The sequence below is a fragment of the Leptosomus discolor genome, chromosome 1, assembly GCF_034619465.1.
Source record: "Leptosomus discolor isolate bLepDis1 chromosome 1, bLepDis1.hap2, whole genome shotgun sequence".
NCBI classification, from domain to species: Eukaryota; Metazoa; Chordata; class Aves; order Leptosomiformes; family Leptosomidae; genus Leptosomus; species Leptosomus discolor.
The window spans coordinates 129,612,537-129,635,502 of record NC_141391.1 but is presented as its reverse complement, the minus strand read 5'-3'; the positions used below and the strand labels follow the sequence as shown (position 1 = coordinate 129,635,502).

The 22,966-nt window shown below is 41.0% G+C and overlaps 1 protein-coding gene across 2 annotated transcripts in view; it reads right to left on the bottom strand.

Moving 5' to 3' along the window:
- Positions 1–22,398, bottom strand: part of SLC22A15 (solute carrier family 22 member 15) — a 35,394-nt gene extending 12,996 nt beyond the window's left edge. For both annotated transcript variants that reach the window (XM_086464445.1, XM_086464450.1), the window contains exons 1-6: positions 22,312–22,398; positions 7,670–7,882; positions 4,399–4,531; positions 3,210–3,374; positions 2,051–2,180; positions 110–325 (exon numbers count right to left, since the gene is read on the bottom strand). In XM_086464445.1, the coding sequence (XP_086320571.1) occupies positions 110–325; positions 2,051–2,180; positions 3,210–3,374; positions 4,399–4,531; positions 7,670–7,882; positions 22,312–22,398 (944 nt within the window). The remainder of the gene's footprint in view (positions 1–109; positions 326–2,050; positions 2,181–3,209; positions 3,375–4,398; positions 4,532–7,669; positions 7,883–22,311) is intronic.
- Between the last annotated feature and the right edge of the window lie 568 nt (positions 22,399–22,966).

The window sequence follows — 22,966 nt, the reverse complement described above, 5'->3', positions numbered from 1 at the left end:
TGAGACTAAGCACAATCTCCAGGATGAGCCAATTCTCAGCAACATGCTCTCTCAAAGACCTAAAAGAGGAAACAGTAGCACAGCTGGGCCTACAAAGTATTTCAAGTACCAGGTAAACATCATGATCAAGGTGCGTCCCAAGAGAATCTTATATCGGAACAGATCCAAGAAGCTGCCAGCCTCTCTGGAGCTCCTCTCTGCTGGGAGTTTTAATGAAAAAGTGCACTTCTGCTTGCGGTTCCTCTTTGCAATGAGGTAGAGGGCATCTTCTGCTTCATTCAGCCGGCCTTGTGAATAGAGCCAGCGGGGGGACTCTGGAATGAATCTGAAACATACATACATACACAGACAGCTTTAGGGCTTTTCTTTTCTACGAAGCTGGACTTGTCTACGGAAATAAGGCTGAAATACATTTCAGTGTAACAAAGAATTTTTCAGACAACCCTTCAGGTATAAAATTCACTTACTGAAATAGAGACGAAGCATGTTGAAAGGAAAGGGAACATAAGTCTCATGTAATTTAGAGACCAAGAAATTACACTGAGTATATACATTTACATACACACACACATGCACAAAACTACAAGTTACAGTATCATTAGGACCCTGTCACCAGTGAATTCAGAATTAAGGAGGCACTGTATTGCTACAAGTAACACAGCATTTTTTCTAACACTAACTAGTTGTCTTCCATTTCTCATTTTCCAACATTTCCCCAATTTCTCTCCTGTAGACACAAAGGCAGAGGCGGTGCAAAGGTCCCCATGTGCACTGTTCACTCGATAGGTCTATAATTCCAACACAGTTTGCAAAACAAATCCTCTTCTACTACTTTCAGATTCCCAGAACTAATTTAAACTTTAGTCTTTTGCCACAAGCTTTTTAAGATTTTTGCCTCTGACCAGAAGTGACATTTCCCTCTTAAATTTAAAGAAAAGTGATTCTGTGCTTTTATAAAAGAGAAGAGCTTAGAAAGGCACATGTTTTCTTCCCCATGACCAAAAAAAAAAATCTGGTATTTTCTGCACAGAGTAATTTTTCAGCAATGTGGAAGGGAGGCAGTGTGAAATCTGGAATAAAAAAAAATCCTTTAACTTTCAGTTAGATAGGCCTCTGAGCACAGCTCTGCAGTCCCAACCCTAAAGCACTTCAAAAAATCATATGTATCAGTCTGAAAGTTAAAAAAGTTTTTCCAGAGGCCTCAAACACCACTAAGTTTTGAAATATCACAAGTCTCATCTCTGCCTTTCACCTCAGGAACAGCCTCTAAACCTTTCCCTCAGTTCCAATGCTTCTTTTGAAAGAGTGCGTTGACTCTTTAGCAAAGAGCTTTAGTCAAAAAGTTAGTTACTGAATATATATTGGAAGGAAAAAAGCCTTAAGTTTAAACAGCAGCTAAAAGGGATTTTTTTTTCCTTTTTTTAGTTACGGAGATTTTGCTGTCTGGAAGTACAAGAAGAGCACATACAGTGCCGAAGTCCAGAAACGAAAACCCTTGCTATCTTAATATAGAAGCCATCTTCCTATTCTTCCCTAATCTCATTTGAAAAATAAAAGGAAGCTGCTCACTTGTTCTTTTGCAAGTCACCTTTAAGACTGTATGTGCAAGCAATTTTTATGCTGTTCCTTCTGTGTAAGCACAATTATAAGAGAAACATCATGTCATCATGTAAATGCAAAAACATTTCTGTGTCTTTTTATATATATATATACACATATATATTTATGTTTATAGTGTCTTCTGGCATACCAGACAACATATACCAGTTAAAGAACAGGATGTGCTTCTAGACCACTCTAGAGACTATTCCCAACTACAGTAATAATGTGTATACAATACAATGTTCACTTGTATTTTCAAATACTGCAGCACTGCTATTTAAAGAAAGCAGAGAACACGGGGTGGTAAAGGCTGAGAGAAATGCAGGGTTACCATGCTAACCTAGAAAGGCACTTCGACTTAGTTGCTTGGTTTGTTCATCAGTTTTGTTTGTTTGTTTCTTAATTTTGACATCTTTCTTGATGAAACTCAGTTTGAAAAATAACTTACAGAGAGAGGAGAAAGACAACTGTTCCTTCCAGGTTAACCACAACAGCCAGAGTCCTCCAGGAACGAATGAAGTATCCTAATAAAGCATACTGGGCAATTCCCACAGCAAAGAACAAGCCACCAATAGATCCTAACAGACAATTAAAAACAAAACAAAACATTACCACTCCTTTAAGGAACATTACTAACTCTCAACACATTAGACAGAAACTAACATTTCATTAAGAAAAATTCACTCAGTGATACAGGCAAACCCACAGCTATTTGACCAAAGACTATTCTGACCGTCACCCATGCAGGGCAGAAGTATTACATCTAATTGCAAAGATCTATACGAGTTCAAAAAGCATTCTTCTACATCCTCCTCAGCCAAAGCCCCAAAAACAATTAAGTCTTGTAATTCCAAATATAAGTATGCTTCAGCTTTCTATGTGTAAAAATAAATACTACAAAACATTGGAAAGCTGGTATTCTTAGGAATATATAGTAATCAATCGTAACTCTTATAATTTGTAAGACATCCTGTTTTAAAACACTATCAACAGAGCAGTTCTTTGGCACTTGTCACAGTCTGGGTAAGTCAGGCCCCAGAGCCATAATGGTGTAATTTACACACATAACGTCTGAAGGACAGCTTCAACACTAGCTTCCAAGACAGTCGAGGGTGTCTATCTTTTGTGGTAATCAACCTTAAAATTTAGAACAAAGGACAACTTTTTTTTTTAAACATATAAACAACAATTGTCTTATCTTCCCATTACAAAAAAACCCACTTTTGATTTCTTTTCAAGTACTGCCAGGAATGAAAGAATGATATTTAGCAAACACTAAGCTCTGTTTAGCAGAGTTCAAAATTCTGACAGATAGAGCTCAGCTATCAGGAACCTTGGACAAGTATGTAGCTGTCTAACATTCACAGGGGGTGTTTCAACTGGACCTTTGTCAACTTGAGTGATGCAGAAATCTGAACAGCTCCAAGACATCTACCGTGCTTGCCTAAGGTTCCTATTAAACAAAGCAGGACTCAAGGACTGCAGTCACACAGATGCTCAAACAGACTTAAATTTACAACTGCTATGGTGTTAGCTTTGGTGTGTCTCAAGTGGTGTTCGAGACTGAAATCTATAAATTCTGACAGACACCGGCACCCAAACTTTACCTGCTAATGCCCAGTAGGCAGTACCCACACACTCATTCAGTAGGACAAAGGCCACCAGTGACATCCCACCATTCATCATCCCTACCAAGAAGCGAGAGATGGCAAAGAATTCATATGAGGGTGAGAATCCATTCGCAATGGCAAACAAGATGTCAAGAGCAAAACCTAGAAAACACGGCAAAAAAAAGGTTTTATTTCAGGAGAGCACCTAAAGTGAAACAGAAGCATTTATAAGTATCTTTACTTGACGTTCAGTGGCATCTGTCCTATGTAATCACAATCAACAACTACAACATAAGTTTGGGCAGAAATTTAAGTACCTAAAGTTAATATCGTAAGGGGACACACACGCAAAAGGAGTGGTTTCTGATAGAGAATTTGCAGTACTAAACCTTCAAATTCAGTTCACGGCAGACATTTTTTCATATATTCAGAACTACTGTCTGGCTCCAGTTAAGATGGCTTGATACTTATCCCCATACAGAAGTCACAGATTAAATATATGACCAAATATCTCCCCTCACTCTTGGAAAGTAGTCTATACAAACTAGAGAAGAGAAACATTACCAGGGGACAGTACATGGGGAATTTGCACTGCATAGCAGGCCCACCTTTATCTGCTCTGAATGAGGTTGTTCCTTTAAAAAACATAATCCATTTTTTAATTCTACATGCTCACCCATTGCCACACAACTTCATAAATACATATACAAAACATGAAGTTCCAAATGGTGTTTGATCCAGGGACAGTAAAAAAGCTTATGAGCTTTAAAACATGATGAGAATCACAAATACATAAAAACTAAATCATGCAGACAGGATGTAAAAGGTGCATCAAATTCCTAGCAGGTTATACATATAAGAACATTGCTAACAAATTACCAGAAATATTAATTGCAATCTGTGGAGATCCCACGAGCATGACATGCATGCATGTAAGCCCTTAGGGCAAGACTCCTAAATCCAGAACACCTCCAGGATATTCAGATGGTGACTGAATACTCAAACATTAATCTCTTGTCCCTACTTATATTCCTGAAGTATACTGGAAGGACAAAAAAACCTGAGAGTCACAGTACATGATTCACTGCTGCCTATCAAGCTCTCAGCAGAAACTAGGCTCTTGCCACTGATCTTCAGAGACACAACACCTCTTCATTCATTCATTTTGTTAGGTGGCAGTGGTTACCTGTGAGATAGACTTTCTTCCTCCCAAAACGATCTGAGAGCTGGCCAAAGGAGATTGCTCCAACAAACACACCACTGAAGTAGAAAGAACTGGCAGCACTGACTTTGTACGATGTGTTGCCAATTAAAAACCACTGGGTGGAAGGGGAAAGAAACAAAAAAAGGTGAATTAACCAGAATCCCAGCAGCTCAGCAGTTCACCAACAGCTAATAGTTGGAGGGGGATGACACATACTTTAAGGAAGATTAAAATTCGCATAAATCTTTTAGAGTATCACATTCAGTCAGTCATTGGATAGTCACCAAAAGACGACTGCTGTCTCCCAGACTTACCAGGTGGTACTAACCAATTGCACAGCTCCCCCAAATCACATGCAGTCTTTGATTCTGAAATCAAGGACAGAACCCTCAGAATATTGTAATTTTTACAGCCTTCCCCCACTCTCCCTTTCATCGCCTTCTCTCACATATATCTATTAGCTTAGTCCTACCTCTTGGCATACGTCACCCCAGTGCGTAGGCACACTATGCAAAAATAAAAATTGTGGTTTATGTCCAAAGACAATCCTGCATACGCTCCTCCTTACAAATGGTCTTGTCACTGAGAAACACTTTGGTAGCATTAGACAGGTTTTCTGATATTGCAAATACTCATACCTTTTTTTACAGAATACTTTGTGTCATTTCCAGTTCTTCTCAATTCCAAACACAAACCTGATCTTTCTATGTTTGATTCTTACAGACTTAATGTCTCAGGTTGAACCTGACAGGAAATTTTCCCCCACAAAACTGCAGAATGAAAATATGCCATGTTCTCACTGTTCAAAGTTATTTCCTTTCATATTCTAAAAACTCTACATGTTGTGTTCTGTTCTTTTCCTACTCTTGCATCTTGAGATAATGTTTCCTTTTAGTGACACTCAACTTTTCTTCCTATGCTGGTAAGCTGGTGATTATGTCATTATCCCTGCAATAACACTCTAATCTCCTCATCATAATCTCCTCTTCCTCTACCAAAATCCCATTAGATATCCTTTCTAACAAAGCTTATATTATTTCAAAGCTCAGTTATAAACTAGCTCACCATGAGAACAGAGCCATGCAATTAAACCTCACCAAGATTAGGAAGCTAACAAAACAAAATCATTCAGAAACTCCAAGAAAATAACTTGCTTACTCTCAGTATATGCTTCATTTTGAATTGTCATTTTAATGGTGAGGTGCTACTGATACAGTAGGTAATGTGCCCATAAAGCAGCAAAACTGACAAAATTCAACTCTAAAACTAACCATGTGACCACAAATCAGCTTCTGAAGCTTCTCTAGATTTTAAAAACAATTCCCAGAAAAATACATTTGTGTAATAATAATAATATATGAGATCAATTTTATCTTGAAATAACATGGTCAGTTTGTTTCATAACAGCTACAAGAACCATGCCCTAACTTCTGGTATGAAAATTAAAAAAGCTGCCAACACTGAAACTCAGTGACATTAGATGCTTTCTGAATCATTCAGGGATTAAGGGATAATTTGGTTGCAAAGCAAATTTTTTTCTGCAAATTAATCTCAACAGCTAAGCAGCCCTTTAAAGGGCTCAAGGCTTTTTTCTCTTCTACATAAAGCATGTTACATAAAAATCAAGCTTTTTACATCAGAATATTTTTCAGGGTAAATTTGCAATCATCACGTTGTAAGTGATGCCACAAGATAAGCACTAAAAACAACATCCTCAAATGTAAAGAAAGCTTCCTTATTTACACATCACTAATTAAATTAGTGATGAGATGTCCCCCAAATAAGCGCGATCTCACTAAAATCCTTGTATTTAGCACAACTCAACTTCCAAATATACCATATGAATGTACACCTACCATACATTCAGCTAACAAATTTTGAAAATACTGTATTAAACAGCAGGAAATGAGAGAGGTAACAACATTTTATACACATTGACCTTTACTGACAAGTATGTTAAAGAAGTACAAAGCAGAATATTCTCAAGTTGTCTTGGGATTTTTTTTTTTTTTTTTTAGTTCTGTGTTTTTCAAGTAAACTTCGTTCTTTACCTGCATTTGTTATTTATGCAACTAAAATTTCTAAGAACCTTTATAAAATTTATGTCCTAAAACGCTGCTAGGGTCCACAAACATGTCTGACTTGTCAAGTTTAAGAGAATAATAGATTCTTGGATAAATTAAAAAGCAAATAAGAAAGAGCCCAGAGGAAGTTTGAAAACCTTACTGAGCTTCAAATAATGCTTAAAAACCCCCACCATCCATTAGGACTTTAATTTAAATAGTGGCATAGCTACTCATATCCTCTTTATTACTAAAATAAGAAGCAATGCCTGTTGTACACCAACTGCTTGGTAGTATTCCAAAGCTGGTGGGTTTTATTAATACACTTATACCCAGTAAAGTTAAGTGCTGTACAGGACTAATTCAGATAGCACCAATACCTCTGGACAATAGACATGAATTATCAAAGTGGTACTACACCTGACCTCAACTGCACAGCTCTAAGTTCAGGTCCTGTAACAGATGCACTCAGATAAGGCTCTTGCACAGAGCAATTTGACATTAACAGATACTGAAGGCCCCAGGAAGGGCAGGTGCTGCACACATCAGTGCAAAGTCTGGAATCATTTCCGTAGGGACTGCAGCTAGACCATGAAAGATGACACTTATAAAGCACAGAGGCCACACCACTAAAGCTAAGTTCAGTTTGGGACAGAATGAGGGAAGCTGCTTTGTCCACCTGACTCCCCACTGCCCAAGTATTCCCTCATACCTCAAGCTGCAAAGACTGCAGAAGCCACTTCCTCTCCAGTTCCTCCACTGCTTGTTAACTGCATGATGGATGGATGCACTACACACTTTGACCTTAGCAAAGGAATCACAAGAGGTGTACAGAAAGAGCTCAGGGTCCGTGAAGGATTTTGAGCACATTAGTACAATGAACGGTACGATTCCAACTCTGTTGTAGAGCCAGGCTACAGGATCCAATACACAACTTCCACACAGAAAAGGTGGGAAGTTTGGGAGCAGAACTTTGGTCAAGATTTGCACAGCAAAATAAAGCTAGTTTTTGTTGCCAGCAAAGACCTGAGTAGATCACCTGTTCTCTAACTGGAGGTAGCACCTGTTTCATTTGCTAATCAAAACAGGCATTAGTATGGAAGAAAGAAGCAGTACAACCAGCCCCCCGCAACCAACCCAGTAAGATCTACTGCTCACACATGAGACAGCAAAACACATTTCAGACTTACCTCAGAGACTATTGATGTGAAGCTGCTGCTGAAGTGTACGTGCTTATGCACCTCGCTGCCATTGGCGGTCAGAAGCCATTCCCCAAAAGCTCTCTGCTCACTCGCTGACTGGTTGCTATGGCTCTCATTAGCTGAGAGCTCTTGGAGATCCCAGTGGTAGGGAGGAGTTGCACCCACCAGTGCGATGAGGATGGCTTCAGTGGCCACATAGAGCTGGCATGAATGACAAAAAACATCAAAGACGCTAACAATACATCCAAGCAATTCTTCCTCTGCAGCTGGACCAAATCAGTATTAAAAAATATTCTGATTTTATATTCACCTTCTACCACCACAAGATGCCATGTATAGCCCCCGTCTACCAAATATCACACACTAAAGAACCACAACTTCAACATAGTGGTTCTTGCACTTTTTATCTGTCGATTGTTTGAGAGAAAAGAAGCTCTCCTCCTGAGACCCTTCCCTCAGTCAGAGGTCCCCCAACTCCCACACATAGCAAATACACCTCCTGGATGCATGAAAAGTTGTTAGTAGTACTAAGGAGATAAAATAAAGCTATTCTTTAATGCAAGTATATTGCTCTATTATATCCCCTCCTTCCACCTGTGTTGTTCATTCCTCTAATTTGATACTTGGAATACATCTCCTCCTCACTGTTTCATAACTAATCTTTCCTAGTTTTACCAAAATTAATTCTTTCCTATTTTTTACTTTTCTGTGAACCTGTTTGGCTCTTAAAAAAAGATATAGAGGCACACATGTGAACATAGGTATGCATTTTTCATATATCTGCACATTTATACACACACAAGGTCTAAATACAGTGATTAACACTCTCTTTGTTTGGGACAGAATAAAGAAAACCGCTGGAAACGCAGACATTCCAAGCCTGGTCTAAAGCTGGGTCACTGCTGCTTACTCAGAAGAACATTCAGACCACTGCTTTAACAGGCTACATTACAAGTCCATCTTAAAGCCCGGTTTGAACATAGAAGTGCCATGAGTTCTGCAATAGAAGACAAATGATAAAGTCTTCCGAGAGACAAAAGCAGTTGCTGGTAACAATGCAAAGACCCCCCCACTCTCCAAATAAAACTGCCTCTCATCTCAAGCCCTCACTGAGGAACAGTAACTCAGTACAGTAGCTCCTGGGGGAAAAAAAAAAAAAAAAAAAAAAAAAAAAATCAATCCTGTTGCTTCTCCTGCCTACTGCTTCCTTCGTTAAAAAAAAAAAACAAAACCAAAAAACCCTCAGCCACACCACTCCATTCCTCAAGCCCCACTTCAGCCACCTCGTGAAAACAGTCCATGCTCTGCTCCCAGCACCTCTCTATGTTCTTGGGAAGAACATACCCACAGAAAGTGTGTTCTCTCAGAAGGCTGCTACATAATTAATTCTCAAAACTGGGAAGACCATAGATAGGCACAAAAAAAGAAGTCTGAGGACCTCTTAATTCTGAGGCAAGCAACACCAGGTAATCCTATTCTGTCCTGTACAACAGCTGAGTAGTCGGAGTTACACCCAGATCTAAATGAGAATTACTACTAAATTAACACAGACACCCCTGAGTTATCACCTGAAAGCATTTTCTTTCCACCCATTTCCACATTCTACATGATAAACTGCTGCCATAGTGGCAGGAGGTAAATATTTTTTTAAAATAATGCTCATTCCATTTTAAATATAAAAATATTGAATAACAAAAGTAATTTGGAAGAAAACCCACAATTTGTTAACTATATTATTATTTAAGATAAAGAACAACCTCTAGATAGATAACAACGAAAAGTAAAAGACCTCATCTGGGAAAGAAGGCAACGACTAAGATTACAAGGGGAAAGAGGTGTTAAAAAGCTGAGAGGCCAGGTTGCTAGGGATGTGTGCATACAGTATTCTCAAGAACAGTTTGAAACTACTGAAAAACAAGAATTACAGGTCATGATCTGTGGTGCATCCCTGTACTCTGACTCGCTCAGACAACTCTGTGTCAGGGCAAAGTGATATCATCCTTCCTTTTGTCTTGTGAAATAATAAACATATTTTTGAAGTAGTTCAGGAAGTGAAATCCTCAAGGCATTTGGTTTAGAGAAAGCAAGCATAATGGTTTTCACTTTTGCACGAGGTGAAACCCCAGCTACAGAAAGCTAAATCAAAAAATAAGTGATTGCAGGTACACAAAGAAACACTAAAGATTTTTTCAATAAAAAATTCCAGCCTTGAGCATCCTAGTGACTGCAGCAAGCAAGGATATAACAAAGATAGAAACACTTTCATTTGACCTGTTGAATCAGAAAAATGTATGAAGATGGAGACATGTTTTGATGGTATCAAATAGTATTGTTCTATATTCAAGTTCACTGGAGTCACTGCTGACACAAGACTGTTTATCCCAGTGATCATCTGCCTTGTACTCTGGGTAACAGGTATGGTAAACAGTCTTACTTCATTGCAAAAACAAAACAAAACCCACAAAACACACTCAAAATTAATTTACAATTCTAAAGACCAGAAACATTTTCTAAAAACATGACAAAGCAAACTCTAAACTTAAAGAAATTTAAAATATAGTTTTTATCATTCAAGTAAGAGGCAGGAGTTTGTGTTAATGAATCCAGAGATTCCCCCCTTAAGAATACTAAATGCTTGCACTTAAAAGTAACATAACTGGTGATCAATATAAAACACTATCAAATCAAGTAGAAATACCATATAACAACTTCATAAATGGCTACATTATACACACTGTGGCAAACAAAGCCCTTCATTTTTCATTTGTCCTATAACCCAAGACAAGTCAAGTTGATGTCATTTAATGTATACCTTCTGTTCATAAAGCATTTTAACTGGCTCTATGTGGGTGTTAAACTGTTCCCTACCCGATTCCCTGCACTGATCTGTATTAATCAAGATGAATACCAAGCACAGGGGGAAGCAGCAGCAGCTCGTAGTGACTGATGATGAAATGCTTAGAGTTTTGTTGGTTTGGTTTAAGTTTCTCCTGTTTGTTTATATTCTCTGTAGGTTAAAATTTTATAGTCTGTCTAGATTAGAAGTCTGTGGTGCACAGGGATTTATTAAAAGGCAACACCTTAGTAACCTGTAAACTTTCACCTTCTCTGCTATGTAAAAGGAATTTTAGTTAGCTATTTCATTAACAGGTTTTGAAATTAACTTAAAATTAACATTTTGAAGTTAATATTAATAGAAATGCCTGGAATGTCTTGGCCAGCTTTCTTGGTGTTCATTTTCATAATAAATTACTTCCAAGAAAAATGTAGAACCTCTAATAAGACTAGCAAGGGAGGGAGAGGAAGAACTTAAATAGTTTCTTCTGTGTACAATGAAAACACACACAAAAATAATTTATGAAACTCTTTCAGATCTCATAATTAACCCGTTACAAAGCACAAATGAAAACCAAAAGCAAGACCTAAATTCTGCCAAGAAGTGCTTTCAACCTTTTTAATCAGCTCATTGGCAATTCACAGCCAGCCTGGTCATTCTGGACAAGAATCAGCTGAAGCATTCAGTGCTGAACAAAATAATGAGTAAGCCACAAACTTCTGACCTTTCAAATACAGAAACATTAAAACTGCACCTTGAAAAAAGACTGAAATTAAGGAAGAACAATGAATGACCTTGCTCTGGTAGAAGGCTATGATGAAGAGATTGTTACATTTTAGGATTAGTCTCGTTCCTCCTGAACAAGTAGCTGAAAAGCTGGAAGGCCACCTTATTTTTGAAAGTCTGATGACCTCATCTGTGCCAAGTTATTTCAAAAGGGTTATTTACCTTTAAATTCACATGACTTTTTCCCCTCAATAACTCTTTTATGTAGAAGAGCCCTAAAATGTCTTCCTGCTACAAAATTATTACCTGCTGCTGACAACACACTCTTCTACCAAAGACTATCTTTCCTCTCTCGGTAGCACAGTAAGAGAACATCCTAAGACAGAAGGAAAGCCTGTTGCAGTTACAAAGCGAAGAAACATCATCTGCAGAAGAACACAATGTAATCTTTCAGCCACTCCGACAGGAAATATTCCCCTTGAAGAATGTAACCACTATTGATTATTACCTATGCCAACAACAGTCAACACATTTTGAAAGAACTTAGGGTTTCTGTAGAGAAACGGAGAAAACCTACCCAATTTAGAGTTTTTCAACCTTAAAACGTAGGCTTCCAGAATCCACAGAAAAAAGTCCAAAGTCTGTCCATACCCACACATAACTTTATTCTAGAAATTCTTTAACACCTACACTGAAATCTAACACTGTACAGCAAACCACAACTCTCAGAGCCTCATTTCCTATAGGTTTGTGGAAAATAGCCCCTTAGATCCCCCTTCTCTGTTCCAAACATCCAAACACACACATCTCAATTCTGTTTCACGCTCAGTATCATTTTGGTGGGCAACGGCAGCAGTAAGGGTTTGACGCCCCTTCTGCTCAGACTGGCGAGTCAGCATGTGTGTCCACGAGCCAGTTCCCTCGTGCCACCAAACAGCAGACGCACAGACAAGGCCTGCTTTGCTTCCCATCAGCACAGGCCAACATTTGATCCTCAACAGCAAGTAGCTTCATTGTACACGTTTTCTGCACAGGCAGTCCAAGTGGCAGCCAACTCCTGTGTACACACCTTTGCCTGACAGGGCCATGGAAACACTGCACACACCTTGTACCTGTACTCCTGCCTACCTAGTGATGACAAAGCTGGGTATAGCATTGGTGATAGAACTGCAGGACACACACTTAAGCTCTCACCTCCTCAACTCAAGCTGCTTTAATAATTATTTTGTAGCCTATCACGAGAAAACAAATCTACCCTTTTTCTGCCAACATGCAGAAGTGATCTATACCAGCAAAATTCAGTGAAGTTCTCTCAGCTCTGTACTTTTGACACTAGTGCCATCCTAGAGATGCAGCACTTCTAGGTAAATTGATACCATTTGAGATTTCTCAGTTATCACAGAATCATATCATAGAATCACAGAATAGTTTCGGTTGAAAGAGACCTCAAAGATCATCCAGTTCCAACCCCCCTGCCATGGCAGGGACACCTCCCACTAGACCAGGTTGCTCAAGGCTCCATCCAACCGGGCCTTGAACACTGCCAGGGATGGTGCATCAACAGCTTCTTTAGGCAATCTGTTCCAGTGTCTCACCACCTTCAGGGTGAAGAGCTTCTTCCTTGTATCTAGTCTAAACCTGCCCTCTCCCACCTTCCAACCACCACCCCTCATCCTATCACTGCAGGGCCTTGTAAAAAGTCCCTCCCCACCTTTCCTGTAGGCCCCCTTTAGCTACTGGAAGGCCACTATAAGGTCTCCCCAGAGCCTTGTCTTCTCCAGGCTGAACAAGCCCAACTCTCTCAGCCTGTCCTTGTAGGAAAAGTGTTCCAACCCTCTGACCATCTTGGTAGCCCTCATCCTGACTCGCTCCAACAGCTCCATGTCTTTCTTGTGTTGGGGGCTCCGGTGCTGGAAGCAGCACTCCAGGTGGGGTCTCACAAGGCAGAGTAGAGGGACACAATCTCCCTCGACCTGCTGGCCACACAATTATTGCTAGTTCATTACTGCTAATGAACCCAAAGGCAGTGGGTATGTCAGGGTCTGTTTATAACTGGAGAGCAAAACAGAGGGCGGATTGCAGACACTGACAAAGGAAAGTTAAAACAAAGTAAAACAACAAAAAGTTCCAGAAAGGGTTCTTCAAGAACAGAACAATATTCTTCGCACAAGATCACGAGTGAATTTAACTCTGAACATGCATACTTCATTAATTGTGCCAATAGCATTAGATTCTTCTACCTCTTCCACCACCCCATTCTCCCAAACACCAGAATAAACAAAGAAAATTTAACAGCAAGAGACAGGCTGCTATTACTTCCTGAAAGCTGGATTTCTCCACAGCGCTATAAATACCGATAATCAGTTTGCCATTAAGAAGTCCGCTGTCTGTACTGAAGCAAAATCTTGAAAGACAATTATCTATATTGTTTGCTCCAGGACAGATGAAAACTTCCAGGATTGAAAAGAGCTCAATAGGATTCCTTTACTGTGCTACACCAGTCTCTTGAATTAATTAACATCTAGCATGTTACCTACCACAGAAACATTAAAAATTACCATAAATAACATTTTTTTTTTCCTTCAAAATAACATAGGAGGTACAGGCAATGCACGATACTAAGGAGACCTGGAATTTGCCAGAGACCTAGAAGGGAGAAGCAGGTGCTATAATGCTTCTGGCATGCTACAAACTACATCACCCTGAAAAAAACGTCACAGCCTTGCCCTACAAAGCATCAAGTTTAATTTCTGTCACCAAGTGACAGAAACTAAGGGGAGTTTTCCTCTATGTTTAAACAGCACAGCAGCCAACTGCATGCTGGTAGACTGAAAACATGAGTCTAGAACTGCTTCAGGCAGTATGGCCTAAAGTATTTGCATTTCTGTAGTATGCTGGACTACGTGCAACAACACTTAAGAAAGGCAAACAGACTTATCTAGCATGGATTTGTATACTGCATCTCAAAGGGCTGGGACAGGACCTGCCGCCACTATGACTGGATCACCCTGAACAAGGGAAATAAAGTCACCTTCACATCATAGGTTGACAGGCCTCTGAACATGAATAAGGAAGCTGGAAGAATTATTGTTCTGCCTTTAAAAACAAAAGGCAGAAAGAAAGCTTAGGTGCCTTATTAAAATACCCATAGGTAAACTTCCAGTTTCTCTCTGCCAAGAATGCTCACGCACTGCTAAGTTAGAGAACCAGGGCAATACACAAGAACGAAGAACCAAAATTAGAAAAAAGCACTATAAATACTACCTCTGCTTGAACAGGAATATTCCAGAAAGTTAAATTACGTTAACGTGCAGTCATGTGCCAAGACTCCTCAGCTGAACACCAGCTATAGCTTCATCACATCAGAAGTGTCACTCTACTCTTCTCATGTAAAGAACTTATAGGAGAAGAATGCATAGAAGTGCCAGAAGTTCCTATTCCAGTTTATGAATATGCTACAAACCAGTCCAGGGCTGAACCATCTCGATGGCATTAGAGAATAACATGAAGAAAAATTCAGCAACTGCTGGTAAAAGAAAGCAGGAATTGTGGGCTGACAAGTACCAAGCCGAGTTTAGTCCTGCTTCCACAAGCATGATTTTTCTTGACTGCATCTGATTTTGTCCCACTTTCCCTCCATATCTTCCAGCCTGCTTTGGCTATCGACATACTGAGTCACAGCCAGCATCGTAAGAGATCAAAGTCCCCACCTTCACACACTGGTTAGGGACACTGCCAAAGAACACTGGGTGAGCGTCTTGGTCTCACAGAGGGAGTTCTGCTAAGACTACCAGAAGAGCACATTCTCAGCTGTGCCTGGACTCCCTCACTACCAAATGAATAAAGCATTTAACTCTGTAAACAGATACAATAAAAGCATACACTGATTACTTCAGAAGTTTCTGCTATTTAAGTATCCAGACTAAAAGACATCGCTGACATTTGTATAAGCTGCTTTCATTCATTTTAAGGACCTGCCCAAGGATAAGCAATTGGATGTACTCATGTTTTGTTGTTCAGGTTTGGGATTTTTTGGTGGGGTGGGGTTTTTTTGTGTTTTGTTTTTGGGTTGGGTTTTTTTTGGTGCCTTTTTTTTTATATTAAAAGAGCCTTGGGTTTACTGTTATTTCAGAGCAGCATAATGCTCCAGACCCGAAAGAACAGTTTTTTCCAATTTTGTGGTGGAACTTGCTAAACCAGTGATTTTCAACTTACAGCCTACAGGGCTCAGAAGTCCCTGAATTACTTCTTAAAGTTCTGGGAAAAATAATTAAGAAACACAAAGCTGCCAGCAGCCTTAAGTTTGCTGTACAAGGTTTTAATATCTTCAGTGGGAAGCCTGTAGGGGATCTGCAAATTGAAAGAGATTAAAGAGTTCTGGTCTTTCTCTATATATTTTTAAGACACCAATAACGGAATGGCATACCACAAACAGAAAGCTGGAATACGCTATACATACCACTCTCTTCAGCTTTCCTTACCTGAGGGTCTCAAAAGCTTCCAAGGCAATTTCTTAAAACCCTTTCCCCTCAAGCCCACCAGGATAAAGAAAATGACCAGAAAAACACAAATAAAATGTTTAACCAGGTTAAGTCCCAAATTTAGTCAGAGATCATCTTGTAAACAGACAAGACCTAGAAAACAGATGTTATTGCTCCATAGGTACTCCAGTCCCACAGGGCTGGTACTTGTAAAAAGCAGAGATTTTCCTTAATGCAAACAATGCACATGAAGCACTACATTAGCTATAAATATAAATAGTTACACTAACTACTCCATTTAAAAAAAAAAACAAAACAACAAAACAAACAAACCAACAAACCACAACACAAAACAACAAACATTTGAGAGCACAAAACTTTATTTGGGTTGGAAAGAAAGAGCAACAATCACGCGCAAGTCGGAAACAATTCTTGAGTTCAATTACGCACCTACCAGTTCTATCACCTGAGAGAAAAGGAAGTGAGAGTCTCTAAAATGGAGGAAGTAGCAGTGTGGAGAGCCTTAATAATGCAGCTTGCTAGTGGAAAAATACAGGCAATTTATTGCCTACAAAACATGGGAAGTCAGAGACTGTGTGTACACATGGGCAGGGAAGAAGGAAAGAGAGATAATGCAACATAATACAAATACTTTTAATCTATAGTCATTGCCATCCAGCAGAATTACGCCTGTTAACTCCCAGGCTCACTTTCTGAGGGTGCTCAGAGGACAGACTGGCTAGGTGGATTGTTTCAACAGTTTGCCAGGCTGAAAGCCACCTTGACTAACAGCAGAAGATGGGATTGCTTCAGATCCCACTGAATCCAAATACCATCCCATTGCACAAGATGTTCTGTGTAACAACATCTTTACGGTCAATAATCCGAAAACATCTCCCACTATGTTTTAGCTACACTCCACACAAAGATGCCCATCACCATTGACACAGTGCCTCCCCAGGCACCTTTCATTCTCAGTTCTTAAAAAGACATTGCAAAAGCAAGGCATTCAGCCACAGCTAAAGAGCCCCAGAGTGAGTCAGCTCTACAACCTCCCTCTTTACAAAGCATATAGCCTTCACTTTTTTAAAAGAGTTGTTTGGTTTTTAAATAGGCAGAACAACCCGCTTCCTTCCCTCTGTTGCGAGGCCTTCAGAATGTCTCCTTCTCTGTGCTACTCGCTATGCCCATCAGCAATAATTCTGTTAAGGTCTTTACATCAGCACATTGATCAGGCATCTTCTAGGACCAAACCACACAGAAACTGAAGTCAGCCTTGTAAGTTAAATTGCAAAAGCTGACTAGATGCGTTTATATGGATTATATACAGAGTCACACACAGAATATGTGGTTTCAGTGTCAGAGTGAATGTAGTGATCACTAGAAAGGCATGAAGACCCAGAAATTGTGAATATCCCCTTAGAACAACCAAAATACAAGCTTAATTACATGTGCTTTGCAGTTCAGATGCAGCTAAAGAAGGGAAGGTCTCAAAGCCACAGCTCACGTTTCTTCTGTATCTCAAGCTTGCTCTGACCATACTTTTCCACTACATGCAAGCATAAATTTAAAGCTTAGCTTTATAGATAATGCACTGGTTTGGATTAAGACACAAAATAATTTTGAGGGAAGCTTGAGATGTAGGCAACTGATAAGGTATTCATGACTCCCCTCTGGATTATTTTTAGAAAAAATAATAGCAAGTTAGCTGTTTAAAACTAATTGGCAATGAAGCAGTTATTAGAATTTAGACTTCTGTGTTACATATGAGAGTTAAGGACCCCCACCACTAAGGAAAATGTGGGCCCCAGCTTTTCATGTTTGTATTCATGCCACATTTGAAACCACCTCTCCACCTAAGCGGCTGCATGTTTGACACGTTCTGCAACTGCTTTCCTGAGAATCAGAAGGACTTAAAAGTGTTACTTCTCCCATAGACATAAAAAAAAAAAAGGCAAACAGTGAAGTAATAAAAGTGAAGGAACATTACACAACAATTCTGCAAATTTTTTATATCTGCCACCTTGCTCACATATCTTACAGATACTTGTAGTTGAGCTATGTCTAAGTTACAGTGCAAGTAACTTTGGGTAAACAGCATACTTGTCATGAATCCCCTGGAACACCTTCAGCACCCTATAGTAGCAATTGTAATGCAATTTGTGTAATACCCATCTCTTTCTTTCATTTTAAATTGTGTGTTACATTTCAGATTTGTTTTACATCTTCTATTCAGATAAAGTCCCAACAGTACACCTCATCAAGGACTGTAAATAAGCTGTCCAATATATGACCAATTCTGGCTAGTTCAAAGAACAGCTTAACCGACTTAAGCAAACATTAGTCTTAAAAGAAGATTCACTGACAAAGGGTTTCATTACTATCATTACAACTAGAGTGGTCTCTCACACTATTGAAGAGGTAGAACGTATATGAGGGTGGACAAGAAACGTCAAGAAACAGAGTTAAACAAGGCTATGTACGGGATCACATCTGTATCCCATCTGAAGACAGACACTACTTCTTTTGAACTGTTTCTAAAGATTTGGGATGAGTCCGCCTTATTGAAGTCCCATGTCCCAGCATCTGCTTTCCCTCAAAACATTTGTGCAGGTGGGCTGATTAAAAAGCAGCTTTCTGCACGGGGATATTCTAATGATAGAAGTCATAGAGGATCCTGCTGCCCACAGCAAAGAGAAGTTAGCAGCCCTACCCATTACTGCTGCACTGCATCAAGAATGCCTTTGCCTTAAACCAAACTATTATTCAAGGAATTTGATGTTGCTATCTTAACTGTTTTTCCATCTTCCCTTCAGTTAAGTAATAAGCCCCTAAGATGGAGGGAAACACCAACCTGGGTGACTATCCATACTGCTGTGCAATGCACGTTACCCAACTTTAAGCAAAGGCTTTTTCAGCTCTGCAAACAAGACCTGCCTTTCAAACATGTTTTAAAAAGCCTTTTAATGGAGATCTAGTAGGAAGACCCTTCCATTTTCAGACTTCTGCAGGTTCAGTTTGGACTTGGGCAACCCTGTAGCTCAGGTTCACCGGCAAAGGCAAACTATTTCAACACCCTATGCTGAGTCACAAGAGACCAAGAAACTTTTTTTTTTTTTTTACTACACTTATACTGTCTCAAGCATCTAAGCAAGATGTGAGATTTTGTCTAACGATGCTACACACACTAAACAAACACCAAGAGACAGCATTCTTTAATAATGCTTCAATATAATTTCTCCAAAAGGTAGTGAGCACCTTTCTAGTAATCAACAGGTGTCAAACAACTACTTTTAGTTCAAAGTAAAGTCCTAAATATTTTAAGAGTTATCAGCTCCCTTTATTCCTCCCTTACTCTCTTAAAAGATACACTGGAAATGCAAGACTAATCCAGCCTCAAATTCACATCATTAGCCTATGCCCACATTCCTCAGACAAGTTCAGTCTTTGGGTAATTCCATAGATCTTGGAAAAAAAACGTTTCTCTACTTTAGCTGTTGTCACTCCATTATACAGTTAGCAACCACTGCTACATAACATTCCTAAAAATCTTCCAAAGTCCTATTAAGCTGGTAGTGAATGAGGCAGGCATACCTTAATACAGTAACAGCTCAACAAGTTAATGACTAACAGCAGCATGTAGCAGAGGAATAATACAAACGTGTGAAGAAGATTAAAGCAGCAGCCCACAAAACTTACACTTAATCTAGTTTTACACTGATGACATAGAAAAACATTTTTCCAGCTTGAAGCAACCTGGAGGTTTTTTGCCAGAGTGTCAATAAGCTCATTCCACAGGTCAAGTACCAGTTCACTCAAGCCCACATGAAAATTGGCTGTCATGTGGAAAGTCTCACCTATACAGACATAAGTGTTTGGTACAACTTGCCTCAAAGAAGTGCTGTAAGCTAAACTATCTCTGTAATTAGACTTCAGAGACCAGATGCACTGACATATCAGAAGGCTACATGGTAGAACTAGTTTACTGTAAAAATTTATATGAGAAGAAAAAGACTAAGATGAAGGGAAAATACCTGTGAAGTATGAAACTCAAGAGATTAGAAACATGCAGAGACGAAAAAGCACAAAAGCCTACAAGGAGAGCAAGAACACCTGCTGGGAATCTTACAGGGCAGGGAAAGCAGAGAGCTTAAGCTTAGTATATTAGCATCAGAGACAAAGGGACTTGATACAGCAAAGACAAAAATGGCTTTCACCCACGTGGTACTCTTACCTTTAAGAATGTAGCAATATTTTTTATAACAGGCCAATATGAAAATACAATCCAACGGAGTGAGCATGTGGGAAGGGGCAGGGAAACAAGCAAAACAGAATAATCAGTCCATGGCAGAGCCAGTGACATAGACTAACAGTTGTTCTCATTCTGCAGCCAGATGCTGCATCTAATCCACTAAAGGAGCCCGTGATTATGTAAACCTGTGTCACGCATACCAGACACATTACTTACCTTTGGGTCCATCCTTCAAAGATGGATGATAAACCAGACAAAAGACCAAGACTAGTCATGGAACCTGCCTTCAGTCTTGCTCTTGCACAGCCCAATGACACATTATGTAACTTGGCATCAATAATGGAACACGGAAAGCAATCAGCCACCCAAGCAGAAACCAGTTGTATAAATCCAAATCTATTCACAGACTGAAAGACAACAAACTTTGCATCTGAATCCCTTACAAACTCTTGTGCCTGCATGATCTGAAGCAAAGAAAACCTATCAGTCAGGGGATGACCCCATTGGTAAAGCTCAAGAATTAAAGATAACATGAGAAGAAAAGACAGACCTGCAAACCTGCTACCTTTTTTTTTTTCCCCCTTGGGTTAGTCTGAACTAGTTCTGGGACTTGTAAAGATGTTTCTGTTTGCTTCTCCCAGGAGAAATGCAAGTTAATCCATTAGAATGAAAACAAACAAATGAAAGCATTACAGAACAGCTGACCCATACTACTTAAAACTCTGGAAATATAGAGCACTTGTCATGGTTGCAGTTCATTCCAGAACATGACCAGCACTGGAAGAAAAAAAAAAAAAAAAAAAACACCACCAACCTACTGCTTCCTTAATCCTTAATCTTCAGTGAGAATACAAATTTTCTAGCCAGTCCACCAGCAGAAAAAGCTCTAAGCAATGTCTAATTTTAAAGGATTCATCAGCTACATTAAAGAAAAAAAAAAAGAAAAAAAGAAAAAAAAAAAAAAAAGAGAGAAACAGTACAAGGAAACAGAGACAACAAAGCTTTTGCTGTTCATCATCATAGCTTTGCAACCAAGTACAGAGTTCCCAACCAACAGGACAGGGCATCTGAACTTTCTTTGGTCATCTCAAAGCTTCTTAATACTTCTGTCGTTCCCCTAGCTGCCAGGAGAAGACATCTTCAGTCTCACAGCTCATGACTGGAAGTTCATGACTACAAAATACTGGTCAGCAGAGGCAGAAGGACACTTAAGTTCTCCTCTTCCCTCCTGCAGCTGGTAAGTTTCCACAGTGGCATCAACCCAGCATTTGATAGCCTAGCTGAATTCAATACAATTAAGTTTTTGAAGAGTTAACACAGAGTAAACCAAACTTCTGTCAGATTCAAACTACACTTTATGCCTAGGCCTGACTGTGAAGGTGCACATGTTATCCTCATCTCCCCTCCCCACAGGAATAGGCACAAAGATGAAGCAAAGCTGGAGGTAGAGACAACTGGTTGCGGAGCACATCACTTGGTCATGCAGTCTCTGAACGATATTATAGCACTCCACTGTTACTTTGGACTCCATTTTTATCATGAAGCATAACAGAGTTACACTTTTGTATTTCAGAGAATAGAAGCCTGACTACCCAAAATGTAGAGCCTCGTCCAAACACCTAATGCAGAGACATTGCCCCTATACTCTAAGGGTTAAGCCAAGGCAAATCAAAGTACAACAGGCAGTCATAGCCTATCAGCTGATTAGATGAGATCTTCCGCACACAGAGGTATCAGTGACCACTTGCAGCTTTTCAAACATTTCCACCACAAACAAGGCACGCACAACTTAGAAATCGCTAGCCTAGGCCATTAACTCTAGGCTGTGTAGGATTCTCAGCAGTCTCTGACAGAAGTTGCTGTCTTCCGGGCTAGCTCATGGAAATCTCAGAAACTTCAACCAGCCCTTCACCCAACAAACTGCACACCCTCCATTTGCTCAGCGAGCGACACAAGGCATAACTCCACAGGCAACACGGCGCAGACAGCATCAGCCATTTGCCCCAAATTCACTCCGCAGGAGCCCACTCTGCCTTTGCACAGAGGTCACCTTTGCCCCAGGAGCACAGCAAACCGCTGCAGCCTAAACCCAAAGCAGAAGACCGGTTACCGCCACCAGCAGACGGCCTCCAACACCAACCTTCACACCAGGCGGCACTCAACACCGGCACGCCCACCCAACCACTGGAGACGGCAACTGCCCACAGCACCCACACCGTGACGGTAGGGGGCATCCCCCCTCCCGGCACTACCTCCCGCCACGGGCGCTCCCACGCGAGCCGGGGCGCTGCACCCCACCCTCGGGAAAGGGGCGGGAGGGGAGACGGCGTCTCACCTGGAGGAGCACGGCCAGCAGGACGCACAGATACACCTGGTAGGGCCCCATCTGCCCCACCAGCGGGAACGCCTCCTCCACCTCCATCCCGTTCCCCACGGCTCCCACGAGCGGCCGCCGAGCAGCGCATCCCCGGCCCGGGGCGGGGCGGGGCGGGGCGGGGCGCGGAGCGACGGCCGGGCCCTCGCGGAGGAGAAGGAGGAGGAGGAGGAGGAGGAAAGGGCGGGAGGCGCGAGGCGGCGCTCATGCGCGCAGGCGCCGAGAAGAGCAGCTGGGAAGCGGCTCCGCCCAGGGACGCACGCGCAGCCTCCCTCCTTCCCGGGCGCACGCTAGGGAAGCGGAAACGCAAAGGCCGGCGTATTGCCGCTACGGGCGTTAGCGCATGCGCGCCTTCCTGATTTGAATGGGGGGGGGGGGGGGGGGGGGGCGGTGCACGCGGCAGCAGTGGCGGCGGGAAGGAGGCAGGCGGTCGTAGGGTTGCCGTGGCCCGCTGGCGGGGAGAGAGGGGCGTGTGGCAGCGCTGCGGGGGGTCTGAGGGGTGCGTGTGTGGGGGGGGTGGTGTTCTGAGCGGACAGAGGGGGTTTGGGGGGGCGGGGGGGTGTCAGGGAGGCATCGCGGAGGTGGCTCGGGCGGCTGGGCTGCTTCCAGCGAGCGG